Raw genomic sequence first — 24,080 nt, 5'->3', positions numbered from 1 at the left:
TTTCTGCCGGGGATGACCACAGCTCTGCGCCTGCCCCCTGAGAGCAGGTCGAGCCGGGCGCAGCGGGTCCAAGGCACAACGAGGGTCCAGGCAACAGAGGCCAGAGGAGGCGGCGGGTCCGTCCGGTATCAACCTCCCCAACCTCCCCGTCCCCGCGCCCCGGCCGATCCCGGTTACCTGTGCGAGTCCTGGTCTCCCCCGGGGGACGCTCCCGCCGGCGCTCAGTACGGGCGATTGGCGTCTTTGGGCCGCTTCAGCTGCACCTTGAGCCTCTTCATGCCGATCTGGAAGCCGTTCATGGCCTGGATGGCGGTCTGCGCGCTGGCCGGGTTGTCGAAGCTCACGAAGCCTAGCGAGACACGAGGGACGAGGGCCTGGGTTTCCACGGGGCCGCCCCGGCCGGGAGGGGGCGAGGAGGGGAAGGGGAGAAGGCGGGCGCCGGGGGGCGGGGCGGGGCGGGCGGAGGCCCCGCCCACTCCCGCCGAACCTCCGGGCGGGGCGGGGATCAAGGCTCCGCCCCTCGTGGCCCCGCCCCCTATTCGGTCTCGCACCCCTCCCCCACAGCTCTTGTGCGCGCGGCCTCCTCCGGGGCCGCGCCGAGGAGGCTCCAGGCTACCGACCCGCGCGGCCCCGGGCGGGCCGCCCCCGCTCCGCCTCGGCTCTCGGCGGCGCCGCTGTCCCGGGCGCCCTCTCCCCCACCCCGGCCGGCCCCGGCACCTCAGCCCCCGCCTGCGGTGGGAGAGGGCGGACACACCTGCGGGCGGAGGAGTTTATTGGACACTGTCCTCCCTGACAGGAGGGGGCCTGGCAGCGGGAGGGCACGGGGGGCCGGCCTGGGGAGAGAGAGGAGTGCGAGGGGAGGGAGGGGAGGCGCCCCGGAGCGAACGTCGCCGCCGCCGATCCCGGCCGCCCCCCTGGCGAGCGCCGCCGGCCACGGGCCGGGGCCGAGGCGGGGTCCCCGCCGACCCTCCGCCCGCTCCGTCCAGGCCGAGCCCCCCCGCCCCACAGCCAGGCTCCGGGTGGCCACCCGGGTTAGTCCACACTGGCTCGCGTGAAACGCCACCTCGGTCCCAGAGGCCGTCCGCACCACCCTTTCATGTTTAGTACAACTCCATCCTGGAGCAGCGGCTCTTGCCCTGGATTAAGCACGCGCCCGCTGACGCGTCCCCTGTGAACCTCTCATAGCACTGATAAGGGTGTGACAGTAATAGTACAAATTGACACTATTAGCGAAAATTCGCTGAGAGCTTTCTCCGTGTACTACAGGCTGCAGAAGTGCTTGTCACACGTTCACTCCTCCCAACATCCCAGGACAACGATATAGAACCATCCATGGCTCCCAGTCACCTGAAGCAAGCAGTTCCCAGGTGGGACTGGATTAGGTTCCCAAAGTTGACACCTTTTGGAACTTAAAATGCATCTCCTATTTATAGACTACACTACATCAGCATTTCCCAAAACGGCTCAAACGGTGCTCCTTGAGAAAGGACCTTCTGTGGTCAGGTGGGTTTGTAGCCAGGTCACTCTGGAACAGTTTCTGGCACATTAACCAACAAAAACATCCCCCTCCCACCCAGCTTCTCTCTTCTTTATGGCTTTTTTTAAACCTCGTATTTCCTGGAATTTGTTTGACTTTGGAGGCCATTTCTCTGGTAAAATGGACTTAGATCCTGCAAATATGAAACTACGCTTGGCAAAGTTTCCTGGCCATCCTGCAAATGTGCCTTATTTGGGGCGTTTATCCCCAAATGGCCATTAGATATATAAGGGATAAATGTACAGACCCCGCCGAGGTAGAAAGCTGTTTCTTGGTTAACTATCTGTGGTCCCATGGTCCTGCCTGAGACCCCTCCCTCACTCTCCCCATGTGGTGACCCTTTCTCCCCTTTACCTCCACCCGGACACTACCTCTTCTGGCCTCTTCTCTTTCTCCCTCCTGCATTTCTGCACATTTTCTCTTGCAACCATGCATCATCAAAGACGGGGGAGGGATGTGTGCAGGTACATGTGAGTGTACTCAAGGAGGGCTAGCATGTGAGTTCAGATGAGACTGGACACAGCTGGGCCCAGGGCAACATATCCAACATCTGTATTCATCTATACACCAAAATACACAGGAAGGATTTTGGATTATCCATAGTTGGAAATCAATGTGAGTCATTTTTCCACCTCCCCCTCTCATGCCCTCCTGGCCCATCCCTTCCCCATAAAACTACAGTCAAGCTGTCAGCAGAGCAGTTTTCAAATGTGTGAATGGTGCATCTGTTACATTGCTCTCTTTTTAGGCAAGCTAAAAGCCTCCCTTCCTACCAGGACAAGATAGCTTAACTGTTGGTGACAGCTACCCCCCACAAAAAAAAAAACAAAAACAAATATGAACAAAGTGGGAAAGAGACAGGACAAAGATAAAAAGGGCTGGAGATGCTGTGTAGGGCAAAGGTGTAAAAGGAGTGAGAGAAGTTCCGGGAGGAGGCAAGAAGCCCAGCCTCAGGCTGAATACTGGAAGCCTGGGGGTTGGGAAGGGTTCCAGGCTCAAGGAACTTTTCTTCCTGAACTTTCTTAACTGGCTAGCAGTCAGGGCAGGGAGCATCTCCCCACTGGCCCCCTTAGCAAGGCTCTGGGCACCATCTCCCATGTACCTGGTTTCCAGGGCTGTGTCCCTTTTCTCAGAGCCCCCTGCCCCATTCCTCCCGCCCCTGAGAAGGTGCCTGCCTCCCAGACCGTGAAGGCTGTGCAGGCAGGATCCCCTCCTGGCAGCCCTCCAGCCCCTCCTCCAACACAAAAACCATTTGTGCTGCTCACGAAGGCCTCCAAAAGATTGTTTGTGGTTATAAAGACCAAGGGAAGACTCTGAGGAGTTCACTTTCACAGAGGACCATGTGTAGAGCAACACAGCCCTTTTGGGGGGAATAAAAGGGGTCCTAGCACCTCCTGAAGGTCCGCTCTGACTAGGTCCCTCACATGGAATGTCTTGTGTAACCTTAACAGCATTACTGAGAGCTGACCGCTGAAATCCCCATTCCACAAATGCAGACACTGAGATCCAGAAAGTAAGCTTGCCCATGAGTGCGTGCTGGGGAGATGCACAGGTTGGGCTGCCAAAGCAAGGGAGGGAACCCAAGAGAGTGAAGGAGGAGCCACTGGGCCAGCCAGCTGGGCGGGATCCTGGCCTTTCTCAAGGCTGGTGGTTGTTCAGTGCTAGATGTTTGTTCAGGAAGAGAGAAAGAACCAGAGCAGAGGTATACGGGGGAGGACTTCCAGAAAAAGTAGGGCAAAAGTCTTTGCTGGAGAACTTGAACGAGCTAATGGCAAGGATAATCTGGGGTTGACTGGAGGGAGCGGCACAGCATAGATGCCAGAGGAAAAGGCTGCAGACTGAGCCTGCTCCAGCCTGGGTACCCAGCATAGTCTGGGCTCTTTGCAGTTTTCTTCTGACTTATGAGACATCTGAGGCTTACTTAGAGACCAAATGCAGCTGATCTCCAGTCTGCTGTTTTTACATACATAATTGTAATTCATTAGAAGAAACACCAAACAGTGGAGGGGTGCACCCCGGTCTTTTCCTTTGGCCTTGTTCTCCCAGCCCCCAGAGAAATGAGCTGCTGGGCAACTCAATGCCTCTGAAGTAACACAGATTTTTAGTGGCAGCTGCCAGAGGGGAAGGAACACTGCAAAGATCTTGACTGCCTTGGGGAACATCATTTCCACCCTGAAGCCCTTCATGGACCTGGAGAGCTGGTCTCCAAACTGAAATCTCCTTAACACGTGCGTGCTTTCCTGCACTTCTGCACTTTTGTACCTTTTCCCCTCCCCCATCCCCAAGAGGGGACCCAGGTTCCGTGGTCAAAGAAGGATCCTATTCTGTCCTCACAGCCCCTGAATCTGGGGGTCAACCGGGAGGTACTGGGCTGACTCAGCTCTGGTTCCATGTGTGGCTGTCTGGGGACCAGACTCCTCAATTCTGGGGGACTCAGGAGTAGATCAGACCTGAGAAAGCAGCTTTCATGGAGGCAGAAGAGGTGGGAGAGGGACCAAGGAGGAGTGGAGAAGAGATGTATGGGGATGACATGGGTTTCCAGGAGGTCTGAAGAAGCAAACTGAAACTCAGGAAGCCCAGCTGAACTGGAATTTCAGATAAGCAATAAATACTATTTTAGTATGTCTCCAATATTGCATGGAACACATTGCACATAATATTTGGGACGTGTGTGTTAGTCACTCAGTCGTGTCCGACACTGCAACCCCATGGATGGTAGTCCACCAGGTTCCTCTGTCCATGGAATTCTCCAGGCAAGAATATTAGAGTGGGTTACCATTCCCCTCTCCAGAGGCTCTTCCCAACCTAGGGATTGAACCTGGGTCTGCCACCTTGCAGGCAGATTCTTCACCTTCTGAGCCACCAGGGAAGACCCATTTGGGACATATGTATACTAAAAATGTTATTTATCGGAAATGCCAATTTAACTGGGTATCTTGTGTTTTATCTGACAACCATACTCCTAGATCCTCCCAGGTCCTTCATCTCCCATCTAACACTCTGTCCAGGAGAATTTCCCAAAGGTATCTTCATCCCATTACTCCCCCATCTTCCACTGCCTACAGCATCATATGAAGCATCTTCACCTGAATGATTGAAACCCTCCCCAGCGCAGACTTGCCCTCACAGCTGGTCTCCCCTGAACCTTCCTTTCTCCCCAAAGCCTCCAGCTTCCTCATTCACTAGCCTTTGACTCTCCTCGTCCCAGCCCCCATATGCTCATCCATTCTATTTCCCCCTGCTTGGAATTCCCTCCCCTTCTGTCTGCTTGCATCCACCTGCCTTTCTCATTCCTCATTAGTTGGTGCCTGGCAGATCTCACTGCCGTTGAATAGATATGATTTTCATCTAAGCTCAGACCTGAGGCTTCCTGAGGGCAGGGACCAGTTTCCTCTTCCTGATTCCTTGACAGTTTCGCTCTGGTGGCCTGAGGGGTGGGGGTTCGGGGAGGAGGGTGCATTGGATGGCAAAAGGGGAGCAAAGAGCAGGGTAGACAGAGAAGGGGGCAGGCACAGGACAGAAAGATGGACAGAGGAGGCCAAGGGGCCAGCGGGGTAGTGACTGGCCTACCCCAGTTGGTTGGGTGAACCCCCCACCCCAAGGATCATGCTCAGCTTTGACCCCCAGGGCCACTGTAGCCTTGAGAGGAGAGGGATGCTGGGAGAATGGCTGTTGTGAGGCTCTGCTCCCTGCCCCTCCTCCTCCTGCCCAAGACAGGTCCCTTCCCTTCTCAGTTGGTGGGAATTGAGCTTTGGGGCTGGGAGGGGAGGCTCTCTCTTGAACTAGGGGTGGTGGGTAGGAGACTGGATGGGAGTGGGCAGGGAAAGCCAAGAAACCAAAGAACGGAAGAGAGAAGAGGGTGAGAGATGGAGGCTGGAGGCTGGGCACAGGAGCACTTGGGAGTGGGGGCGGGGGGCGGCGATGTGAAGGAGCAGGTTAAAAGCAGTTGGACACCGGTAAATTGGTGCGAGCACCACCCTGTCCTAGGTGAAGTTGGTTTGTTATCTTTACCCACCAAAGCATTTACTTTGGTTAGTCGCCCGATCCACAAACACTTTCGAGGAGATGACATTACCGAAAGGGAGGAACATCTGCATCAGCTCAGCGTCCCCAAACTCCTGGGGCAGATGGTAGATGAACAGGTTACAGCCCTCGGGCCCTGCGGTGGAGGGGGGGGTCAGGGGAGGAGGGATGGCGGGGTGGGGGAAGAGAGAGACAGAGGAGAGGTGAGCGAGTTAGGCAGCGGCAGCAGGGAGGGGTAGGGGCGAGGTTAGGAGGGGGGTCTCATCCAAGGTCCAAAAGCGGCCACGAAAAAGTGGGGAGCTGCTGAGCCCCGGGTCTGAGCTCTGGTCTCCACTCTGCCCTCGAGCAAGTCTCTGAACCTCTCTGTGCCTCAATGGTCTTTTCTGCATCACAGGGTGCCTGGCAACTCTAGGGCTCCAGGGGTGGAGGCACCCAGTGAATGGGGTGAACATGCCTGATTAGTCTTGGAGGAGAAATACTGAGGAGAGGCAGTGGGTAGGGAGGCCTGCCCAGCCCCACCCCCACCCCCCCACCAGGGGAGGATGGAGGGAAGTGCTGGGGCAGCCCTGTCTCTGCAAGCCTCACTCCCCATTTTCCCCCGGCCAAAGGCAGGACTCTGGGGCCTGGAATCCCCATCCTCTGTCCTGGCCTGCAGCTACTCTTTCCCACTTGATCCCCAAAGGCCTTACCCTCCACTGCCCTGAACCTTAATGTCAGCCCTAATCTTGAAGGTGGAAACCAAGATTTATCCCACCTGCTCCAGCAAGCCAGGTGAGCAGAAAGGGCTTCATACAAAGGCTTCATGATGGGATTCCCATAAGCCAGGGTACCGCCAGCTTCATCATATTAAAAGACTCCCCATTTCAACAATAAGAGCCCTGCCACTTCTGTAGTGCTAACTGCATGCCAGGGTGCTCTGCACACTTTATGTATATGTTAATTCACTTAATCCTTACAGCTGCCTTGAGGCTACTGTCATCCCCACTTTACAGATAAGAAAGCTGAGGCCAGAGAGGTTAAGTCTCCTGCCAAGTTGCATAGCTAGTAGGTGATGGAGCCAGGATATGAACCCAGACCCAGGCTGTCTGTCTCCATGGGCTATGTCCTCCTCTCTCTCTACTTCCTTATCATAAATCTCAGTGCCCCAGAAATTTTCAGATAGCTAAAGATTTACATGTTTCTTTTAAAATAAATTTATTTTTTATAAAAATTAAAACATATTGGCAGTTTCTTTCAAAATTAAATATGAATTTGACAGGGGAGTATGTAATTTCCTCGTTTCTGTCTCACCACAGCAAAAATTTGAAGCGACAGACAGAGGAGTGTTTCAGCTCCATTACAGCTCAGTTTAAACGCCAGACCTGTATTACAGCTCGGTTACAGCTCAGTTTACATGTTTCTTTTTAAATGACCAAAACGCTGAGTTTTAGCTCTTTGAATGAGAAATCTCTCCAAGCTGCTTCCTCTTTTTCTTGCATCTAAAATAGAGTGTGCCACATAAAACTTGACCTTTTAAACTGTGTGTGTGTGCTCAGTTGCTAAGTCGTGTCTGACTCTGTGACTCCATAGACTGTAGCCCACCAGGCTTCTCTGTCCATGGGATTCTCCAGGCAAGAATACTGGAGTGGGTTGGCATTTCTTACTCAAGGGTATCTTCCTGACCCAGGGATGGAACCCATGTCTGCTGCATTGAAGGCTGATTCTTTACCACTGAGCCACCTGGGAAGCCTAACTACTTCTGACATACTTCTGACTTCTATTTTTACATCTTCCCTCTATTTCTGTGCCCTTGAGGGTCACAGCTGATAGCCAAGAGTCCTCTGACCACCAAAGCCTCCCTCTGAACCAATGACCTCCTCGGCCCTGGTCCCTGCCCCACACCATCTGCCCATCCCCACTCTCTGGCCTCCCTCCCTGAACGGCGCTTTCAGAACAGGCGCAAGCGAGCTCCCTCACACACTGCCAGGGGTCCCGGTGCAGAATTCCCCAAGCCCTGGTGGCCCTTCCTCCCCTCCACACCCACCTCCCGTCCCCTCCAACCATGGCATGTTTTCATTGGTTCATACCCTATGGATGTGTCCCTTGATGGTCCCCAGCTAGACCTGAGTCCCCACAGGCCTGGGGCTCCCACAGCCCATATTCTGGGCAATACTGAGGCTCTTTCTCCAGTAGGTCTGGGAAGATTTCTCTCCAGCCAGAAGGGGGCACTTTCTAGGGGGCAGGAGCATGTGCCTTCCCTGTACTCCTACTCTGCTCTCCCTGCATGCTGACACCCACCTTGAACTTGGGGGCCTCCCTACAAGCTCAAGTCCTGCAAGCTGCTTGGTATGGATGTTATTTCTGTTCTCCTTAAAAGAGTCGAGGAGCCTCGAGGGCAGAGCCTCTGCACTCAGTCCCCTCAGCATGGTGTGTGGCTGAACCCCATAGGACCGGCTCTCCCAGTCCCAGGCTAGCCCCCTGCCCCCTCATCCCCAACAGTGGGCCTACACATTGTCATTCTCGGGCTACCCTGGAGCCCTCAGTGCATTCCCTAATTCCCAGATTATCGAGCATCCAGATAGCACAACGGTAGGGCTTTGGATATCAATCTGGTCCAACCTAGCCTTTGGAGAAAAGAGAAATGGAGCTCCAGAGACAGAAAGTGATGGCCCTGGAACACACTACATCCCTTTGCACAACAACCCAGGTGGTCTGTGGGCAGACAGCCTCAGGGGCTTCAGGCATCTGTTTTCAGGGTCAAATCAAAGACAAGAGAGCTGGGAGGTGGTTCCTGCCCAGCAGCCAGCGTGTCCTGGTATTTCAATGGCATTGACACAAGTGGTGGTGACTACATGGAAAGAGGCTAACCACTGGCGCCTGGAGGAACACAGCCTTCCAGTTCATAGCTCATGCAACACCAGACATGGCTTTGTTCTGGCTCCATCCCACTCCATTTCCAGGCTTACCTCATACTTGCCAACACCCATGCCTTGCCTTTGCTCCTGCTGTTCTCCCTGCCTTGGATACCCATCTCCCCATCCCCAAATCTGAAGACCTCATCCTTCAGGACCCCAAAGAATTCCCCAAAGACCCCACTCCCAGCACCATGAGCTTGCCCCTGTATGCAGTGTACTTCTCTAAAGATCTGGGTTCCCATCTCACCCCTCCCCCTGCCCTGCTCCCCCAGGGTACCAAAGTCAGGGAGGGTGGGGACAACAACAGGAGGCCCCCCTGCCCAAGGGGAGGCCGGAGTAGGGACTGGCCACACAGGGTCTGCTCTGGGGAGCAGGGCATGGGGATGGGAGGGCCTGAAGCTGTTCTGAGATGGAGAGAAGGTACGTGGAAGAGTTTGGAGCTAGATGCATGGGCTGGTACAAAGTGTGAGGTAGCGGGTAGGACAGGGAGCAGATGAAGGGAATGGGTTTAGGCCAGTGGGAGGGGCTGTCATGTGTGTTGGGGCAAGCAGCACTGACCTGTAGCTGTGTGTGTGTGTGTGTGTGTGTGTGTGTGTGTGTAGAGACCTCTGAGCCACAGGCCAGAGCAATGCGGGGTACTGACTACAAGGTGAGGGTGGGTCAGCCTGAAGTCACGGTGGTGACAAAAGCAGTAAGGGCCCTTGGGCACAGTTCTGGGCCTGGGATGGGTAAAGTTGCACCCCACCACTTGTGGCTCTGACCCGACTGATGTGGTGCTGGAAGGCATGGACTGGAGGGAGGAGGGCAGGGCAGGCTCCAGGGCCACAGCCCAGGGAGGGGACGTGCTGGCAGAGGCAAGTTGATGCCCTATCCCCCACCCCCATTTCACCGACGGCCCCAGGTGTGACTTGGAGCTGCAGCAGCGCGTGGCTGCAGGAGTGAGCAGGGGGCCTCACTGTGCACCCCGCTAGGTTCCTGCATCTTCACGGGCCCTGGGAAGATGGTGACACAGGTCTCGGGAGCTGCCCCATGCACATGAACTGAGATAACACCTCACATACGACTTTGGAGGGGGTGACCAATTGGTGAGGGAAGGGCGGCATGCACAGTGAGAAATCAGCAGGTGACTGCTGGAGTCTGGAGACAGTCTTGAGCTAGGTGATCCTCACACCCCTCTAGGGAATGATTACCACTGAGACAGTCTTGAGCTAGGTGATCCTCACACCCCTCTAGGGAATGATTACCACTGTCCCCATTCTACAGGTGAGGACGCCAAAGCTGAGAGAAGAGAGGCCAAGCTAGGACTCAAACCTAGAAGGATTTGCTTCAAAGACCAGGCTCTCAGCCATCCAGGCTCTGGGGCTTGTTTGGGACCACAGAGCTTTGGACTAACAGACCCTGAGGTCCTTTCCAGGACTAGCCCACCTCCCATAGCTCTGGGACTGTCTGCTGCAAGGACTACGAGCCAACGATCTGGAAACCACTAGTCCTTTCTGGCCATGTGGGCTACTGGGGCGGGTATCGTGGCCTCACTGGCAGAGTGACCCTTTTCATAGGGTGGGAGACAAGATCCCATCACACGGGGCTCTGTGAGCATCCCCGAGCTTGGACTTGTTATCCAGTCCCCATGGGGCTCCAGACTCTGGAATGGGAGGACGCTGAGGGTCTCTAGGAGGTTCCAGCATCTAAGGCCCATTGGCTTGTCGCCCTGTTCACAGCAGGGCCTCAGAGGCAGCTTTCTGGGATCCCCTTATTTTACTAGGCCTACACCAGAGCACCCCAACCCCTCACCCACCCGTGGATCCTGCCCTGGAAGCTCCAGGTGGGCTCTCCTGCTCACCGAGAGGGCACAGCTTCTGTCCTAGATGAACTGGTCTCCCCGCTCCTGCCCGCCACCCCAGCCATGAGCATCCCTATGTCTCCCCTTCCTCTCCGCTGGACAAAAGCTGCCCATTGTGGGAGATGCGAGTCCTTTACCCTGCCTCGTCCAGGCCTCCCCCGTCCTGACTTCCCTCCACTGGGGTTTGCAGAGTTGCCTGTGACGTGCACCTCCGCGCCGCCTCTCACACTCCTGCAGCCCCCCTCACCCTCGGCACAACGCAGATGTGGTCACCTTGCCAAAAGAACACCACCGCCAAAGGCCTGGGGGAGCAGCCTCTTTGGGGGGAGAAGGGGGAGGGGCATAGGAGCCCCCCTGGCAGACTCACCTTCTCTCTGTTGCTGGGGGATCATTGGAGGTGGCTGAGGAAAGGCCTGGCTTATCTGACCATAGGCAGCAGGGTAGGCGGCTGCTGGAGGACCCAAGGGAAGAGGCAAGAGCGAGAGACGGTGACAGTAACACAAAGAGAGACAGAGTGAGAGGCAGGAAGAAAGAGAGAAGTTTCAGTGGTGAGCAGTCAAAGCAGACCAGCGAAAAAAATGCATTTTTAACGTAAAGCCAGTTTTTAGCAGTAATGAAGGAGAAGCAGCAAAGGGAAGTCTAGAAGTTGCATATGTGTTCACGCGGGCCCCCATGTGCGTGCATGTGTGTGCATGCATGTGTGTGCCTGGGGGAGGCAGGTTTAATCTGCAACAATGGACAACCCATGTGTGCAGATAATCCACAATAACGGATAACCAAAAACATCAGAATGGAAAGGCTGGCCCCACACCACCTGGCACCCACCAGGTTTCCCCTTCTCTGAGCCCGGGCTGCCTCGGGCTCACGCCACCTCACGAGTGCTCAGATGGCACCAGTGGGGGAGGTGGGGAGCCACCCTAGGTGTGAGCTTGGCCTCTGGGACCCTGCTAGTGGCTGGTTCCCCAAGGGCCGAAGACTGAGTTGAACAAATCTGATGCTTTCTATATTCAAATGGAAAAAGGGTCAGAGGAGGCACAGGACTGGCTAGACCCTCCTCAGCCTGGCCTGGCTCCCAAAGGGGTTCAGGGGGGTCAGCAGGTGAGGAAGAGAGCTTCCCCTGGACTCTAGGTGACAGCCAGCTCATGCGGGCCCCCATGTACCAGGCAGCCCCGTTACCCTCCAGGGAGACACTGCCAGCTCATCTGAACGCAATGAGGAGGGACCCTGATGGGGCCAGACAGCAGGAACCTGGCTGGCAGAGATGACTGTGGGTGTGTGTGTGTGTACACATGTGTGTGTTGTCTAGCCCAGAGGTAGGACAGAAGTGTGGCTGACAGCTGGCCTTGGGCTTCCTACAGTAGCTCATCACCTCCCCATTCAGTGACACAAGGCCACCTGCCCGCTTCTCCTTTTTTCTGCCTCTGGCGGTCTGTACTCCCCTGTCCTCCTAGCTCGGGCCCCACTCCTGTTGCCTGTGTGTAGCTGGGGGTAGGGGAATGGAAGCTGCTTCTCCTCCTTCAAACCGGCATCTGTGCTTTCTGGGCCAGTGGCCCCCCAGCTCCAGTCTCACGTGGTGTTGCTGGGGGAGGTTTGGTGCCCCTGGACAGACCCGCCCTGGCAGCACCATGGGGGCAGGACATCTGGCCTCAGAGATGCCGCTTCACAGCAAGGCTAAAGCTTAGCCCAGCTCACCAGCTCAAATGGAGTTCTGAACCCCCCCACCACTGCCAGGATGAATTAGGGTGAGGCAAGCTCTGCCTGATCACCAAAGGACACCCGCAGAGAAGGAGGCAGCCTGGTAGGAGGACCACGGCTCCCTGTCGGTCCCTCCCCACTCCCCCAAACCCCCCACACTGCTAAGCCCAGGCTTGGGTGGGGCGATGCCCAGGCACGGGGAGGTGCACGCAGGCGGGGACCACCGTGGGGACGCGTGGATACTAACGACCTGCATACTGCTGCACTCCGGCGTAGGCCTGCTGCAGGGGGTCCGCGGCTGTGGGGCTCTGCGCTGCAGGGGAGCCAAAGGACAGAGGTCAGCAATGCCTGCCCAAACCAGCCCCTCCCCCGCCACGCCCCTGGAGATGCTGCTGCGGCCACACTGCCTTCCCGGCCACCGCGGTCCCTGTCCTGGGGCAGGACATCTGAGGCAGGCTCCCTGAATGGCTGGGAGGGGGGCCCTTTCCCCAGTCTGGGGCCCTCAGGACGGTGGTAGGCTGCTCCCCCTGGTTGGGGGATGTAGGCTGCCGCTGGTTTGGGGGGCTCATGCAGAAGGCTGGGGAGGGCGGGGAGGAGACAACAGAGGAGGGCTCGACCATGAGGGGCTGGGTGGGGAGACACCCGAGGGACCTGGCCCTGGAGAAGGGCTGCCTGAGAGCAGGCAAGGAGGCCAGAGGCTGTCAGGAGGGTGGTCTCCTCCTCACTTATCCCTAGTGCCCAGCACAACTCGGGGCAGAAGCTGAAAGAGCATGGAGGCCTCATGCTGCCATTCTCTCTGGGCCACCCACGCCTGCTCAAGTAGAGGGACCTCCTCCCAAATTCTTTAGGAGTCTGCACGAGGCACAGAGGTCATCCATTCCCGGGCACGCCCGTGGTAGGACCGACCACACAAATGAGATCTGCCCCACAGTGCCCACAGACACCGGGGAACCAGAAGACCAAGGGTCTTATCACACCCGATCTCATGACTGGGTATTCACCACCCAGTGCCAGAGGACCAGAGGCTGATACTTTGGCAAGCAACCCGGGGAAGCTGGGCCGGGGAACAGGCTCGGTTCACTTCAGTTGCCTTTGTGGTGTCTGCAGACGTGGTGGGCAAAAGGCTGGATGGTGCATGGACCGGTGGTGAACTTGCCTTTGGTGATGCAGGTCAGTGATGACTGAAGTGGGAGTGGGCTGGCCTCGGGGGCCCAGGGACGTGGGTGGGGACATATCCAGCCTCATTACCTTTGAGGCCAGCTGGAGAACACAGGGAGATAGAAAGGAAACCATCCAGGTTTATCTGCCTGGTGACCCAAGCTAGCCAAGCTAACTGGCCATGCCAGGCTCTGGGGCCAGTAGACCAGGGAGAATGCCCAAACCTCCTGTCTGAGCTCCCTCCCCTGAACCTCTCAGTAAAGTCACACTAGAACAACAGCACTGGGTGTCAGAGGGGCAAGGGAAAGTCCTGGGCCAGAGGTCCTTGGGGGAGGGCACACTCAGAGGGGTGAGCTAAAGATGGGTAAGGATGCAGGCTCCTTCCCACCTGGGGTTGCCCAGGACAAAACCTATCCCTCTATTTCCCCCAGGGTGGGCACTGGAGTGCCCAGTGGGAAGGTGGTGGTGGTGATGGTTAGCCATGTGACTGCCTGCTCCCTCTCCACCTGACTCTTGCACCAGCCCTATATCCCCAGAGAGAGAGCTATCTTGCTTGTCCTCACGGTCTACCCAGCTCTGGAACTTGCCTTTATGCTAGCTAGAAAAAAGATATCTCTTCTTTGGGCAAAGTTTGGGCCCTACGCAAAACATAACGGGTATGACTTATATGGCAGGTCCCTCTGCAGCGATGCCAGGATCACAGCAAGTGCTCCGCAAATACTGCGACACAGAGAGGAATGAACAGTCCTTATCATTTCAAGAGCCACCCCTTCAGGGTGTTAAGTAAAGGCCACACTGTGTGCTTCCGGCATGATCTCGAGGGCAAGAGGGGAGAGTAGAGATGCTACCTGGGGCTAGGTAGTGGAGAAAAGCATTTCCGAGCCTCCTCTCCACTTCTCTGCTTAATGACCTCATTAGTAACTGCCAAAGAATGAACACTTTGAAGGATCTCGCTCATTACAGCAGCTCCAAACTCCGCATTTAAAGATGGTAAATTAATTTTTTTAATGTACTACTTTTTTTCTTTCCTTCCCTTCATCCCTCCCTCCTGCTCTGGCAGGGGATTGTTTATGGGATGTGCCAGATTGTTACAAATGGGGGAGAGAAACCCTTCCAAATTCCATGAGGGAAATAGTTCACAGATGTTGGTGGGGGTGGGGAAAGAACAGGTTTGTCAAAATCCAGAGATCCAGATGGGCTTGTGGGCAGGGAAGGGAGGGGGCAGTGAAACCACTCAGATGTGCTGGGGACTGTATCTCCCAGCCCACAAGCCTGAGTGAGGAGGAGCCCAGGTCCCTGAGATGGGTGGGGTCTCTCCCACCTCCAGCTTGCCAAGCCCCTCCCAGCCTGGAGCCTTTGCCCTTCAACAACACTCCAGACCCTCCTCTAGGCCCTGTCACTTCATCCTATAGGCTTCTCTGACCTCTTTGCTATGCACTGGAGGGTGAGGTGTGGGAAAACACTGGGAGGGGATCAAGAGCAACTCCAAGTTCAAAGTCAGGAAATTCTCCTCTATTTCTCTCTGGCACGGTGACCTTGTCCTCTGCTGCTGCTGGTGGAGCTTGTATATTCTCTGGGTGTCTGGGCCTTACTCCAGAATGCTGAAGTCAGAATCTGGGCATCTGTGGGTTTGCAAGGCCACACAGTAGATTCTGGTGGGCAACTAGAGTGTGGAGCACTAACGTGCCCCCCAAGGCTGCCCTCCTCTGCTCTAGTTGAGTCAACATCCTTACACCCCCTGCCCCACCAGGACAGCCCCTCCACAGCACACTGCTCCTTGCTCATCTGTGCACAATGAACTCTCCCTTCATTTGAATCCTCAAGCATCTCAAGTCAGAGAACACTCACTCTTGACGAAACTCTGCTCTACCATATTGCCTCATTATTCTGTTGATGCATACTGTGCTCCTGCCTGGATTCTGACCTCCTCAGAGATCAGATCATGTTCTGCCCTCCTCTGGAGCCTCCCTTTTGTCTGTCACAGATTGGGCACTTACTGAGGCTTATGGGGACTCTGTGACCTCATCACCTGCCCTCCAAGAAGGAGGACACAGCTCTCATCATCTCTATTGCACTGCCTCTTACCAGTCTACTCTAGGCCTTTGGGCCCACCTTCCCTGCTCCAATGCCAGCCCATCCTCAAGACCAGAGAGAGGCCCTGCTTCAAGTCAACTGGGCAGTCTTACCACAGGAGAACTGCCAAATTTAGAGGAACAAAGTTATTCAAATTTTAAAGGAACAAAGAGAGAGTCCCTTGGACTGCAAGGGGATCAAACCAGTCAATCCTAAAGGAAAGTAGTCCTGAATATTCACTGGAAGGACTGATGCTGAAGCTGAAACTCCAATACTGTGGCCACCTTATGAAAAGAAGTGACTCATTGGAAAAGACCCTGATGCTGGGAAAGATTGAAGTCAGGAGGACGAGGGGATGACAGAGGATGAGATGGTTGGATGACATCACTGACTCAATGGACATGAGTTTGAGTAAACTCCGGGAGTTGGTGATGGACAGGGAGGCCTGGCATGCTGCAGTCCATGAGGTCGTGAAGAGTCGGATACGACTGAGCAACTGGAGTGAAATGAAAGTTATTCAAGGGCACGCCTCCTGGATCTTCCTGTGTGCCAGAATTCAAGCAGGACCCAGGAGCTGTCCAAGGTTCTGGTCCTCTGTTCAAGGTGCTGACCACAGTTTTGGCATGCACCAAGGGACCGAAGTAATAGGTACTAACCAGTCTAGCAATCTATATACCTCCACTTCCTTCCTGGAAGAGTCTTGTCCTACTTAAAACTAAATATAATTATTCTTTTAGCATCTATCCCCTCACTTCTTTGGGTCAAATTCACCATCAAGTAATTTGCAGTTACTAGCCTTTCTCTACCTGGTTGGACGATTCATCTATTCTCTTCTCTCCCTTAAGGGAGCCCCAGGAATGTTTTTTTTCTCACCCATCAGACTGACAAACACCCACGAATCTGTCTTCTCTCCCATCAGGAGCTCCCTGAAGGAGGGCAGGAGGCTGGCTCTCCCTGATCACATTTGGGGTTCCACTACAGAACAGAAGAGGGCAGGGCCCACACATTCCCATGCTAACAGTGAGGGCAGGCACAGGAAAGGATGAAGAGCATGGCTCATGGAGAAGGAAGGGGAACCAGATGTGCTTACCTGGGTAGGGGTGGATGCCATTGGCAAATACAGCTTCTGCAGCGGGTTGCCCATTGGCCTGTGGGGGGAGGCCAGTGAAGCCGTTCACCCCAATGGGGGACGGGATGCTAGGCACAGCTGGTGCAGTGATGCCTGGAGGGGTGCTGCCACCTGGTTTTAGAGGTGATGGGGGCAGGGGGAGGAGGAGAGACAAGGCAGAACAAAGGCAATGAAGGTCGACCCGTGGATCTCCACTCCCTGGCTCCAAGGGCCTGGGCACAGACTTGGACCTCACACACCAACTCAGTCCTATCTGTGAATCAGGCCTTGGGTTATCTCCCTACATGTAACAACTCTACTCATCCCAACTGTATCTATACTTCAAACTGGAGTCCAAATCCCACGTTCCCTACTAAGACTTCCCTGACCACTGACTGCTCGACCTTGGGGCTGCAGCACATAGACCTCTAAGTGTCCATGACTTTGACCACAGTCGCTCTTCTCTTAGTCTTTTTCGATGGTTCATGCTTACCCCAGCTAAGTCAGGATGGACTGGTCCTTGTTTGGCCACCAAGGGGATTCTAAGCTGTGGCTCTGCTGTCTGCTATCTTGACTGGATCACTGATGGGCTGATCTGCCTTCCCATGAGGGAGTCTGGATACTCAGGTGGAGGGAGTCTTAACTGTGGTACTTTTTTGCATTGAGGGAGAAAGGCCTTTGTAGAGTCCAGATTTAGCCCTTTTCATACACAAATTAGACACCCTGGCGGCCTCCAGTTAAGACAATGGTGATGCTCGCTATGGTGAGGGTAAAGTTGGGGTTAGATGACAACACACCGCCCTCCCTACACCAGGTGGGTGGAAACCAAGGTGCGGGTAGTGTCTTTATTGTGCTGAGGCCCCAAAGGCTGCGAAGGGCCTTCTTCTTCAGGTAGGAAGCAAGGAGGGTCTCTCTGTGGATAAGGACCTGAGGTCATCAGGAGTGTCTCCAGGTTGGGGATCAGAGCTGTGGGGTGGTGCTCAAGTTGAGGCTAGAGATGGCACAGTCTTTTATAGTTTTTAGCTGGGAAAGAAATAGCTCCTGGATGTTGGGAATACTGCTACTATGGCCTGAGAGCAGAGAGCCAAGGAAGCTTGATGAATGAGAGCCCAGCCCTTGAAGCTAGACAGGGATGCTTAACTTTGAAACTATTGGCATTTATGGCCACGCATTTCTTTGAAGGGAGCTATCCTGTGCATCACAGGATGTTTAGCAGCATCCCTGGTCTCTGTCTACCAGATTACAGTAGCACTTTCCCTCCTTCAGTTGTGACAGCCAACAATGTCTCAGGACATTGCCAGGTATTTGGGGGCGAGGGGCAACATTGCCCAGGTTGAGAATCATTGAACTGGATAACAGCCAAGATCCAATTAAAAACATGCTTTGTAAGTAGAGCTGTTTTCAACCCCTCTGTCCTTTAGCAACTCTTGCAGTTCTCTCTTGCTTGTTCTGTAGTTGTCTTGGAAAAAATCAGTGAATCTAGGTTGGGTTAAAGGAAAATGAAAAATGGGGCTCCTTCTGTGGTTGGGCCAGGGACCAAACAGGGCCACAAAATGGGCAGGGCTCTTCTCCCTCAGACCTCAAAGGGAGGTGTGTTCATGTCAATTTCTTTCCAGATCTCTATACTACAGATCAACATGAACTGCTTCTTGACACGGCTTAACAACTCGAGTGAAACTATTGCCACTCTGAAATCGTATCTTGGATAGCAGGGGGGCCAGGATCATCTTCGCATGGGTCCTCAGGAATTAGAACATTTTTGAGACAAACTGCTCAAGGATGAGGCCGGCACTGGGCCCAGACACCAGATGCTCTTGACACAGGATGGTCTGTTGGTAGCTGAAATTCGCCAAACCAAGTTACCAAACTGGGTTCAGCAGCTTTCCTGCCAGGCCCCGTGTTGGTACCTGCCCACTCACCTGAGGTTGGGGTCATGGGTGCGGCCGCCAGGCCGTTCATGTTGAGGGCCGCCATCTGCTGCATCTGGGCGGCGGCGAAGGCAGCCATGGGGTTCAGGTAGCCGCCCTGTGCGACTGATGCCATTAGGGCCGCTTGCTGCTGCATCAGCTGGGGCAGAGGGAGTGGAAAAAATATCATGCGCTTCCAGGAGGGCGGCCCTCCCCACCAAGGGGTCATTCAGCTCCTGCTCCCGGAGACCAACTCCCAGGCCATCAACCCCAGGGAGCTCAGATGCATGTCTCTCCTCCCATCTCTGAGAGCCCTGAGCCTTACCCACACTTGCCCTAGTTCTCAGTGGCTATTAGAGACCACGCCCCAAGAGAAAGCTGTGTTCAAAAGTAGAGTCTTTGGGACTCCAAAGTTGCCGAAGGTGGGGGAAGGGGACTGGCTCCAAGGTGCCAGCCAGTCCTGCGGTTCATGGAGATGTGACATCCAAAGCTCTAGAGACACCTGGATGAGCTGCTGTAGACCAAACTTGGCAAGGGTTTCTGTTCAGAACGGTCCTAACTTGGAGTCTGCAGGGTAGAGGCTACAGGAGCATCCTAAATGAAATCCAGAGGTGAGCGGGGACTGGGAAGGTTGTTGAAACTGGCCGTTTAGACACTGTTGAAGAAGCGAGGTGAGCTTGCAGTTTGAGAACCAGAGCCCTGGCCCACCTTAGTGCCACCCGTGTGGGGGTTGTGGTCACAAGTCCAGGAGACAGCTGAGGGGTGATGCTGGCAGAGCCCACCCCAATGTGGGAGAATGGGCCTGAGAGGACCTCAGGGGAAGTGTGGGTGAGGGGCGCTTTGAGGCACCTCACAGGATCCCTGCTAGGAATAACCAGAAGGTGGAAGGACACCTTTCCCCTGAGTGGTGGCAGGGGTGGGGTGCAGTCAGCAGGACCTAGAACCTCTCTCCCTGTTCCAATCAGCGCTTCTTAGGCTTGCAGAGAACTGCCGCCCCCGGCCCCGCCCTGCTGGGCCCCCACTTACTGCCTGTGCGTAGGCGCCGTAGGCCCCGAAGGGAATGGCCATGGGGTTGAACATGCCCATCTGGCCAGCCATCTGCTGCATTCGCCGCATTGTGCGCTCCTTGTCGGTGTCGGCGAACTTGACCACCAGACTGGATGAGGCTCCCTGCAGCCAGGACTGCACGTGAGGCCCACCAGCCCTGCCCCATCCGCCTCTGCTCCCTGGCCTGGGCCCACCCGATCCTCTCCACGGGGTGCTATGAGGGCGGGGGAGGGGAAGGGGGTAGGGTAACAAGCACCAACCCTCTCCCAGGAGTCTGGAGCTTAACCTCCCGGCAGGCTTTTTCTACCTAGGTGACCTTAGGCTACTTCCTTAGCATCTCCGGGCCTCAGTGTCCTCGTCTGAGAAATGGGGTTGTTGGCAATGCCTTCCCGTCTCCTGGGGAGGCTGCGAGCGTGGTATGAGGGCACGCGTTTGGCACCTTGTGGCCCAGCGGGCGCCAGAACAGGCAGGGCCTTGAGGATGTGTGGGATGGCAGAGATGTCTGGGTCCCTCATTGCCCCGTCTCGCACTCCCCAGGGTCAGCCGCACTCACCGGCATGGTCTGGCTGCCGTGCAGAGCATTGATGGCGGCTTGTGCCTCAGCGTGGGAGGAATACTTCACAAAGGCGCACCCTGGGGGGACGGGAGAGGCTGAGCCAAGGCAACTGGACCCAGAGAAAGGTCAGAAAGGCGCGGCACGGGAGCGGCCGAGGGGAGAGGGCGCCTCCCAAGAAGAAAGCAGAGTGAGACCCAGAAACACTGAGACACCGACAAACACAGAGCTACACAAGGAGGCAGAGAAAGAGCTGGGCCCGCCAAGGATGTCAAAGGACCCTTAACTGGCCCCGTCCCAGTCTGGATACGGATAGCGGCCTTTTCTTCCCACCAGGCCTGACAGCCTCGCACCTTCCAAGCAACCTTTCCCCGCTAGCCGCACCCGCCCCTCTCTAGGGGGCTCTGGACTCTGCTAGCAGGCTGGCCAGAGACCCGCGGCCCCGCCCCGTCCGCCCTCTCGCCCCGCCCCGTCCGCCCTCTCGCCCCGCCCCGTCCGCCCTCTCGCCCCGCCCCGCCCCCATTCGTCCCGCCCCGCCCCTCTCGCCTCGCCGCCCCACCCACATCTAGCCCCTCCCCGTCCACTCTCTCGCCCCGCCCCGCTCACCTATAGCTCCGCCCAACCCTCTCGCCCCGCCCCCTCTCGCCGCGCCGCCCCACCCATCTCTAGCTCCGTTCCGTCCACCCTCTTGCTTCACCGCCCACTCACCTCTAGCCCCGCCCCACCCACCTCTAGCTCCGCCCCGTCCTCTCTCTCGCCCGGTTCCTACGCACCCTTGCTGTTGCCGTCCGGTCCACGCAGAATGGTGCATTCCTCGATGTTCCCGAAGGCCTCGAAGAGGCGGCGCACATCGTCCTCAGACTGCTGCTTGTTGAGCATACCCACGAAGAGTTTTCTATCTTCTGGAACAAAATTAGGAGATGCTTACCCGGGCCAAGGGCCCGGAGGCGCGGGGTGGGCCCGCGGGAGGAGGAAGGGTTACGGAGGGGAAGGGTAGGAGCTGGTAGCGGGCAGGAGGGGGGCTCACGGCCGGAGGGGAGGGATAACAGCGAGAGGGAGGCGGTGGGGCACCGCTCGGGGGAAGGAACGACCGGGTGAGGGGATGGACGAAGCGGGGTGGGGGGGGCACAGCCAGAGGGGGAGGGGAGGCGGGAGGGGTTGCGTCTGAGCGGGGACGGGATTGCAGCGACTCTGCCCCTTCCGGCCTGAGGGCCGGGCCAATGGGCTGGCCTCTCACCTGTGGTCCACAGGTCCTTTGGACAGCGGTACATCCTCTTCCTCCCTCTTCTTAGACACATACTTATCTTCCTCAACCACTTTCACCCCCAGATGCCAAAATTAATTCACAGCTGGCAGGTGGGCCACAGGGCCTATGTACACACTGTTCTCTCTGCCTGAAGTATCCCCCACATCACAAAGCTGAATCCTCTAATGCTAGGTCTCCGCATAAATATTGCTTTCTCTTCAAAACCCCTCTTTCTGCTTCTTCATTCTCTGTCTCACCCCGTCTCCTGGTGCAAAATTCAAAGGACAATTATTTACTGCTTTGCCTGAGTAGTGAGTTTCCGTCTAACTCCCCATCCCTCAAAGTAGGCTCCCCTAGCAAAGAGGCTAGGCCTCTGCTGGAGCGGTGGTAGAGGCACCAGGTAGGCCCACAGGACTGAGCTATGGAATGAATGAATGCATGTCCCATGCCCAGGGGCAACTTCCTTTCTGCCTCACATGTTCTTACCTCCACCGGGTGCTCCCTTTTCTCCCTCCCTTCCTATTCATTCTACAAAATTCAGTCCTGGGCACTTTGGAGGACCCAGTTTCTGAAGACTGGGCTCCCTCAGCAGACACCCCCACAGACACACACACAATTGTGTTGAGTACCAAATGGTTTGTTGACAACACTCAGATGTGAACTTAGGGTGGCAGGGATTTATTAGGCTGTGTGGATATGTAGTAGCTTGTGACTGCAAAAATGTTTCCCATCCCACAAGCTCCTATTGCCCTGTGACTTTCACTCCTCCCAGGGATGTGGGGTCTATGTTTCCTCCCCTGGAATCTGGGCTGGGCTCTGACTATTCTAACTCATAAAGAATGGCAGAAATAACCCCAGATACCTTCCAAGGCTGGGTCATAAAAAGGATCAGCTTCCACTCTCTGCTCTCTCAGGGATGGTTGCTCTGTGGAAACCAGTCACCATGCTGGAAAGAGCCCCTAACTGGACCACACCAGGAGTCCACACAGAAAGGATCCCAGGCCTCCAGCTGACAGCCAGCATCAGCCACCAGACATGGAGTGAATGAGTCCTGAGATGATTCCAGGCCCCAGCCCGTGAGTCTTCCAGCCGAGGCCCAGACAGCCAGGAGGAGAGACAGGCCTTCCAAGCTGTGCCCAGCCTGAATTCCTGACCCACAGAATCCATGAGTGTAGTAAATGGTTGTTTTACACTACTCCATTTGGGGCTGAATTGTTAAGTAGCCATAGTCTGCTGGAACGTGGTCCTCATGGTGGCAGACACCCACTCGATGTTTGTTGACTATTCAATGACTGACATGCACAGCCAAGGCTGCAGAAAAGCACACTCCAAAACTGCAGACAGCCATGTGTTCATGGTTTCCACAGAATGCAAGGGCACTCCAGGACCATGTCCTTCTGGATCCGGGGTGGTTGGTACCTCCTGCCCCAAAGCACTCTCATCACCCACACTGCCAGCAGAGTTCATGTAGAGATGGGGGCTGACTGGGCTCTGGAGCAGAGGAAACCTCCAGGTCCTACCTGGCTTTACACGCCACCCTAGAGTCCTCCTCTTCAGGAAGGCTGACTGCTGCCCTACTGGTACTCCCCAGCCTGGAGCACTCAGCACTGGGCAAGCTCCCCCTGACAAGGTGCTCCTTCCATGCCCACAATGTACCATTGCCAGTTCCTGCAACCAGGGATGGGTCAGGACACACTGGCTTGGATCTCCACCATCCGGGCAGGGGTGCTCCAGCTAAAGCTCTGGGCTTGGATCCCCAGCCCCTGCTCCAGTCTGGGTACTCCACTCAGAAGCTCAGGCCCTGGCAGGGCTGGGCATACCCTTGCCCCATCTCCAGCCCTCACCAACTCCAAGCTCTGGGCTGGGGGAAGCAGAGACTGGGGGCCTGAGAGGGAGTGGAAGGGGTGAAACTGAGGAGGGACGGAAGGCAATGAATTCATACAGAAAAGGGAGGGACAGAAATGGCAGAGACAGAAGAAAAAGAATTCAAAATAAAGAGCTGAGAGAGGAGATGGACAGAAGGAGACAACAGAGACAGAAGTGGGAGGGAGAGGGACTTAGGTTTAGCTCCCAGAAGCAAAGTGACATTTTACTGGAAGTGAACTGAGTTTTGAAGCCTTCAGTGGAGCCTTGAAACTCTGCTCCCAGGCGATCGCGGTCTTTCCCCTCTCCCAGCACCTTTTAAAGGCTCTGAGTTAATGGGATTGCTGGGAAGACAAAGAAGTGGCAACCTACCCTCTCCTCATGCCTGACCCTCCTGCTCAAACACTGCCTCCCAGGAAGGACCTGGGAGGGAAGAGAAGGCCCAGCCTCCCTGGAGCCAGACTCAGATGCTGGGACTGCATCTCCTTTCCTGATTTCTGAATGTGTTCCTCTGCTTTCATTATGACAGCTTTCTGGTTGCATTAAAATTCATTAAAATCCCCACGTGCCTTTCTAGCCACCTCCCTTTTGCCAGGTATTTTTTTTTTTTTTTTCCCCTAATTCCTTCTTTCTCTCCCTGAAGTCATCCCTTACTGCTGATTCTCGGTTCTCCATCCTAAGCCTAGGTCCTTCTTGTTTGAGAACTTTCTCTAGGTGGAGGGGCCAGGCTCCCCCTCTTCCTGCCTGTTCAAATCTCCCTTTCTGGAAGGCCATCAAGAACCAAAGAAACCTGACTGTAGGCTCACTTCTGGGTGATCTTGGATTGACCCCACCCAACGCACAGGTTTATTTGTTTCTGGGATCCTCTATATCTCTAGTTGGCTTTGGCTCTGGGTGAGTGATTCTAAGGCTTGTCTTTCAGACTAGGGAATGAAAAGACTGATTCTGAGGGTCTATCTCCTCTGGCCCAGGCCCACTGGCTCACCCTCCCACCCTGCTGCCTTCGGCTGCATACTTCCTCAGCCACCTTGGTGTCAAAAATGGGAAAAACTAGCCCCTCCTCATGTGGATGGTAGACTCCAGGACGTGCTGCAGAATGAAGCAGCTAGCAGTAGTAGAACGGCAATGACCCTGAC

At 55.6% G+C, this 24,080-nt stretch overlaps 1 protein-coding gene across 50 annotated transcripts in view; it reads right to left on the bottom strand.

The window, feature by feature from the left end:
• Positions 1-24,080, bottom strand: part of CELF4 (CUGBP Elav-like family member 4) — a 312,480-nt gene that overhangs the window by 10,064 nt on the left and 278,336 nt on the right. For 4 of the 50 annotated variants that reach the window (XM_061400429.1, XM_061400428.1, XM_061400435.1 and 1 more), the window contains exons 4-12: positions 20,609-20,737; positions 19,836-19,915; positions 19,262-19,405; positions 18,248-18,395; positions 16,311-16,460; positions 12,237-12,302; positions 10,662-10,745; positions 5,553-5,696; positions 178-349 (exon numbers count right to left, since the gene is read on the bottom strand). In XM_061400429.1, coding sequence (XP_061256413.1) covers positions 222-349; positions 5,553-5,696; positions 10,662-10,745; positions 12,237-12,302; positions 16,311-16,460; positions 18,248-18,395; positions 19,262-19,405; positions 19,836-19,915; positions 20,609-20,737 — 1,073 coding nt within the window. In that variant the 3' untranslated portion in view covers positions 178-221. Of the gene's footprint in view, positions 1-177; positions 350-754; positions 834-5,552; positions 5,697-10,661; positions 10,746-12,236; positions 12,303-16,310; positions 16,461-18,247; positions 18,396-19,261; positions 19,406-19,835; positions 19,916-20,608; positions 20,738-24,080 lie in introns of all 50 variants that reach the window. The other 46 variants (XM_061400475.1, XM_061400477.1, XM_061400434.1 and 43 more) reach the window with 27 other exon arrangements.

Source organism: Bos javanicus, chromosome 24 (genome assembly GCF_032452875.1).
Source record: "Bos javanicus breed banteng chromosome 24, ARS-OSU_banteng_1.0, whole genome shotgun sequence".
NCBI classification, from domain to species: domain Eukaryota; kingdom Metazoa; phylum Chordata; class Mammalia; order Artiodactyla; family Bovidae; genus Bos; species Bos javanicus.
The sequence above is the reverse complement of the archived record's forward strand: the minus strand, read 5'-3'. Positions and strand labels throughout refer to the sequence as shown.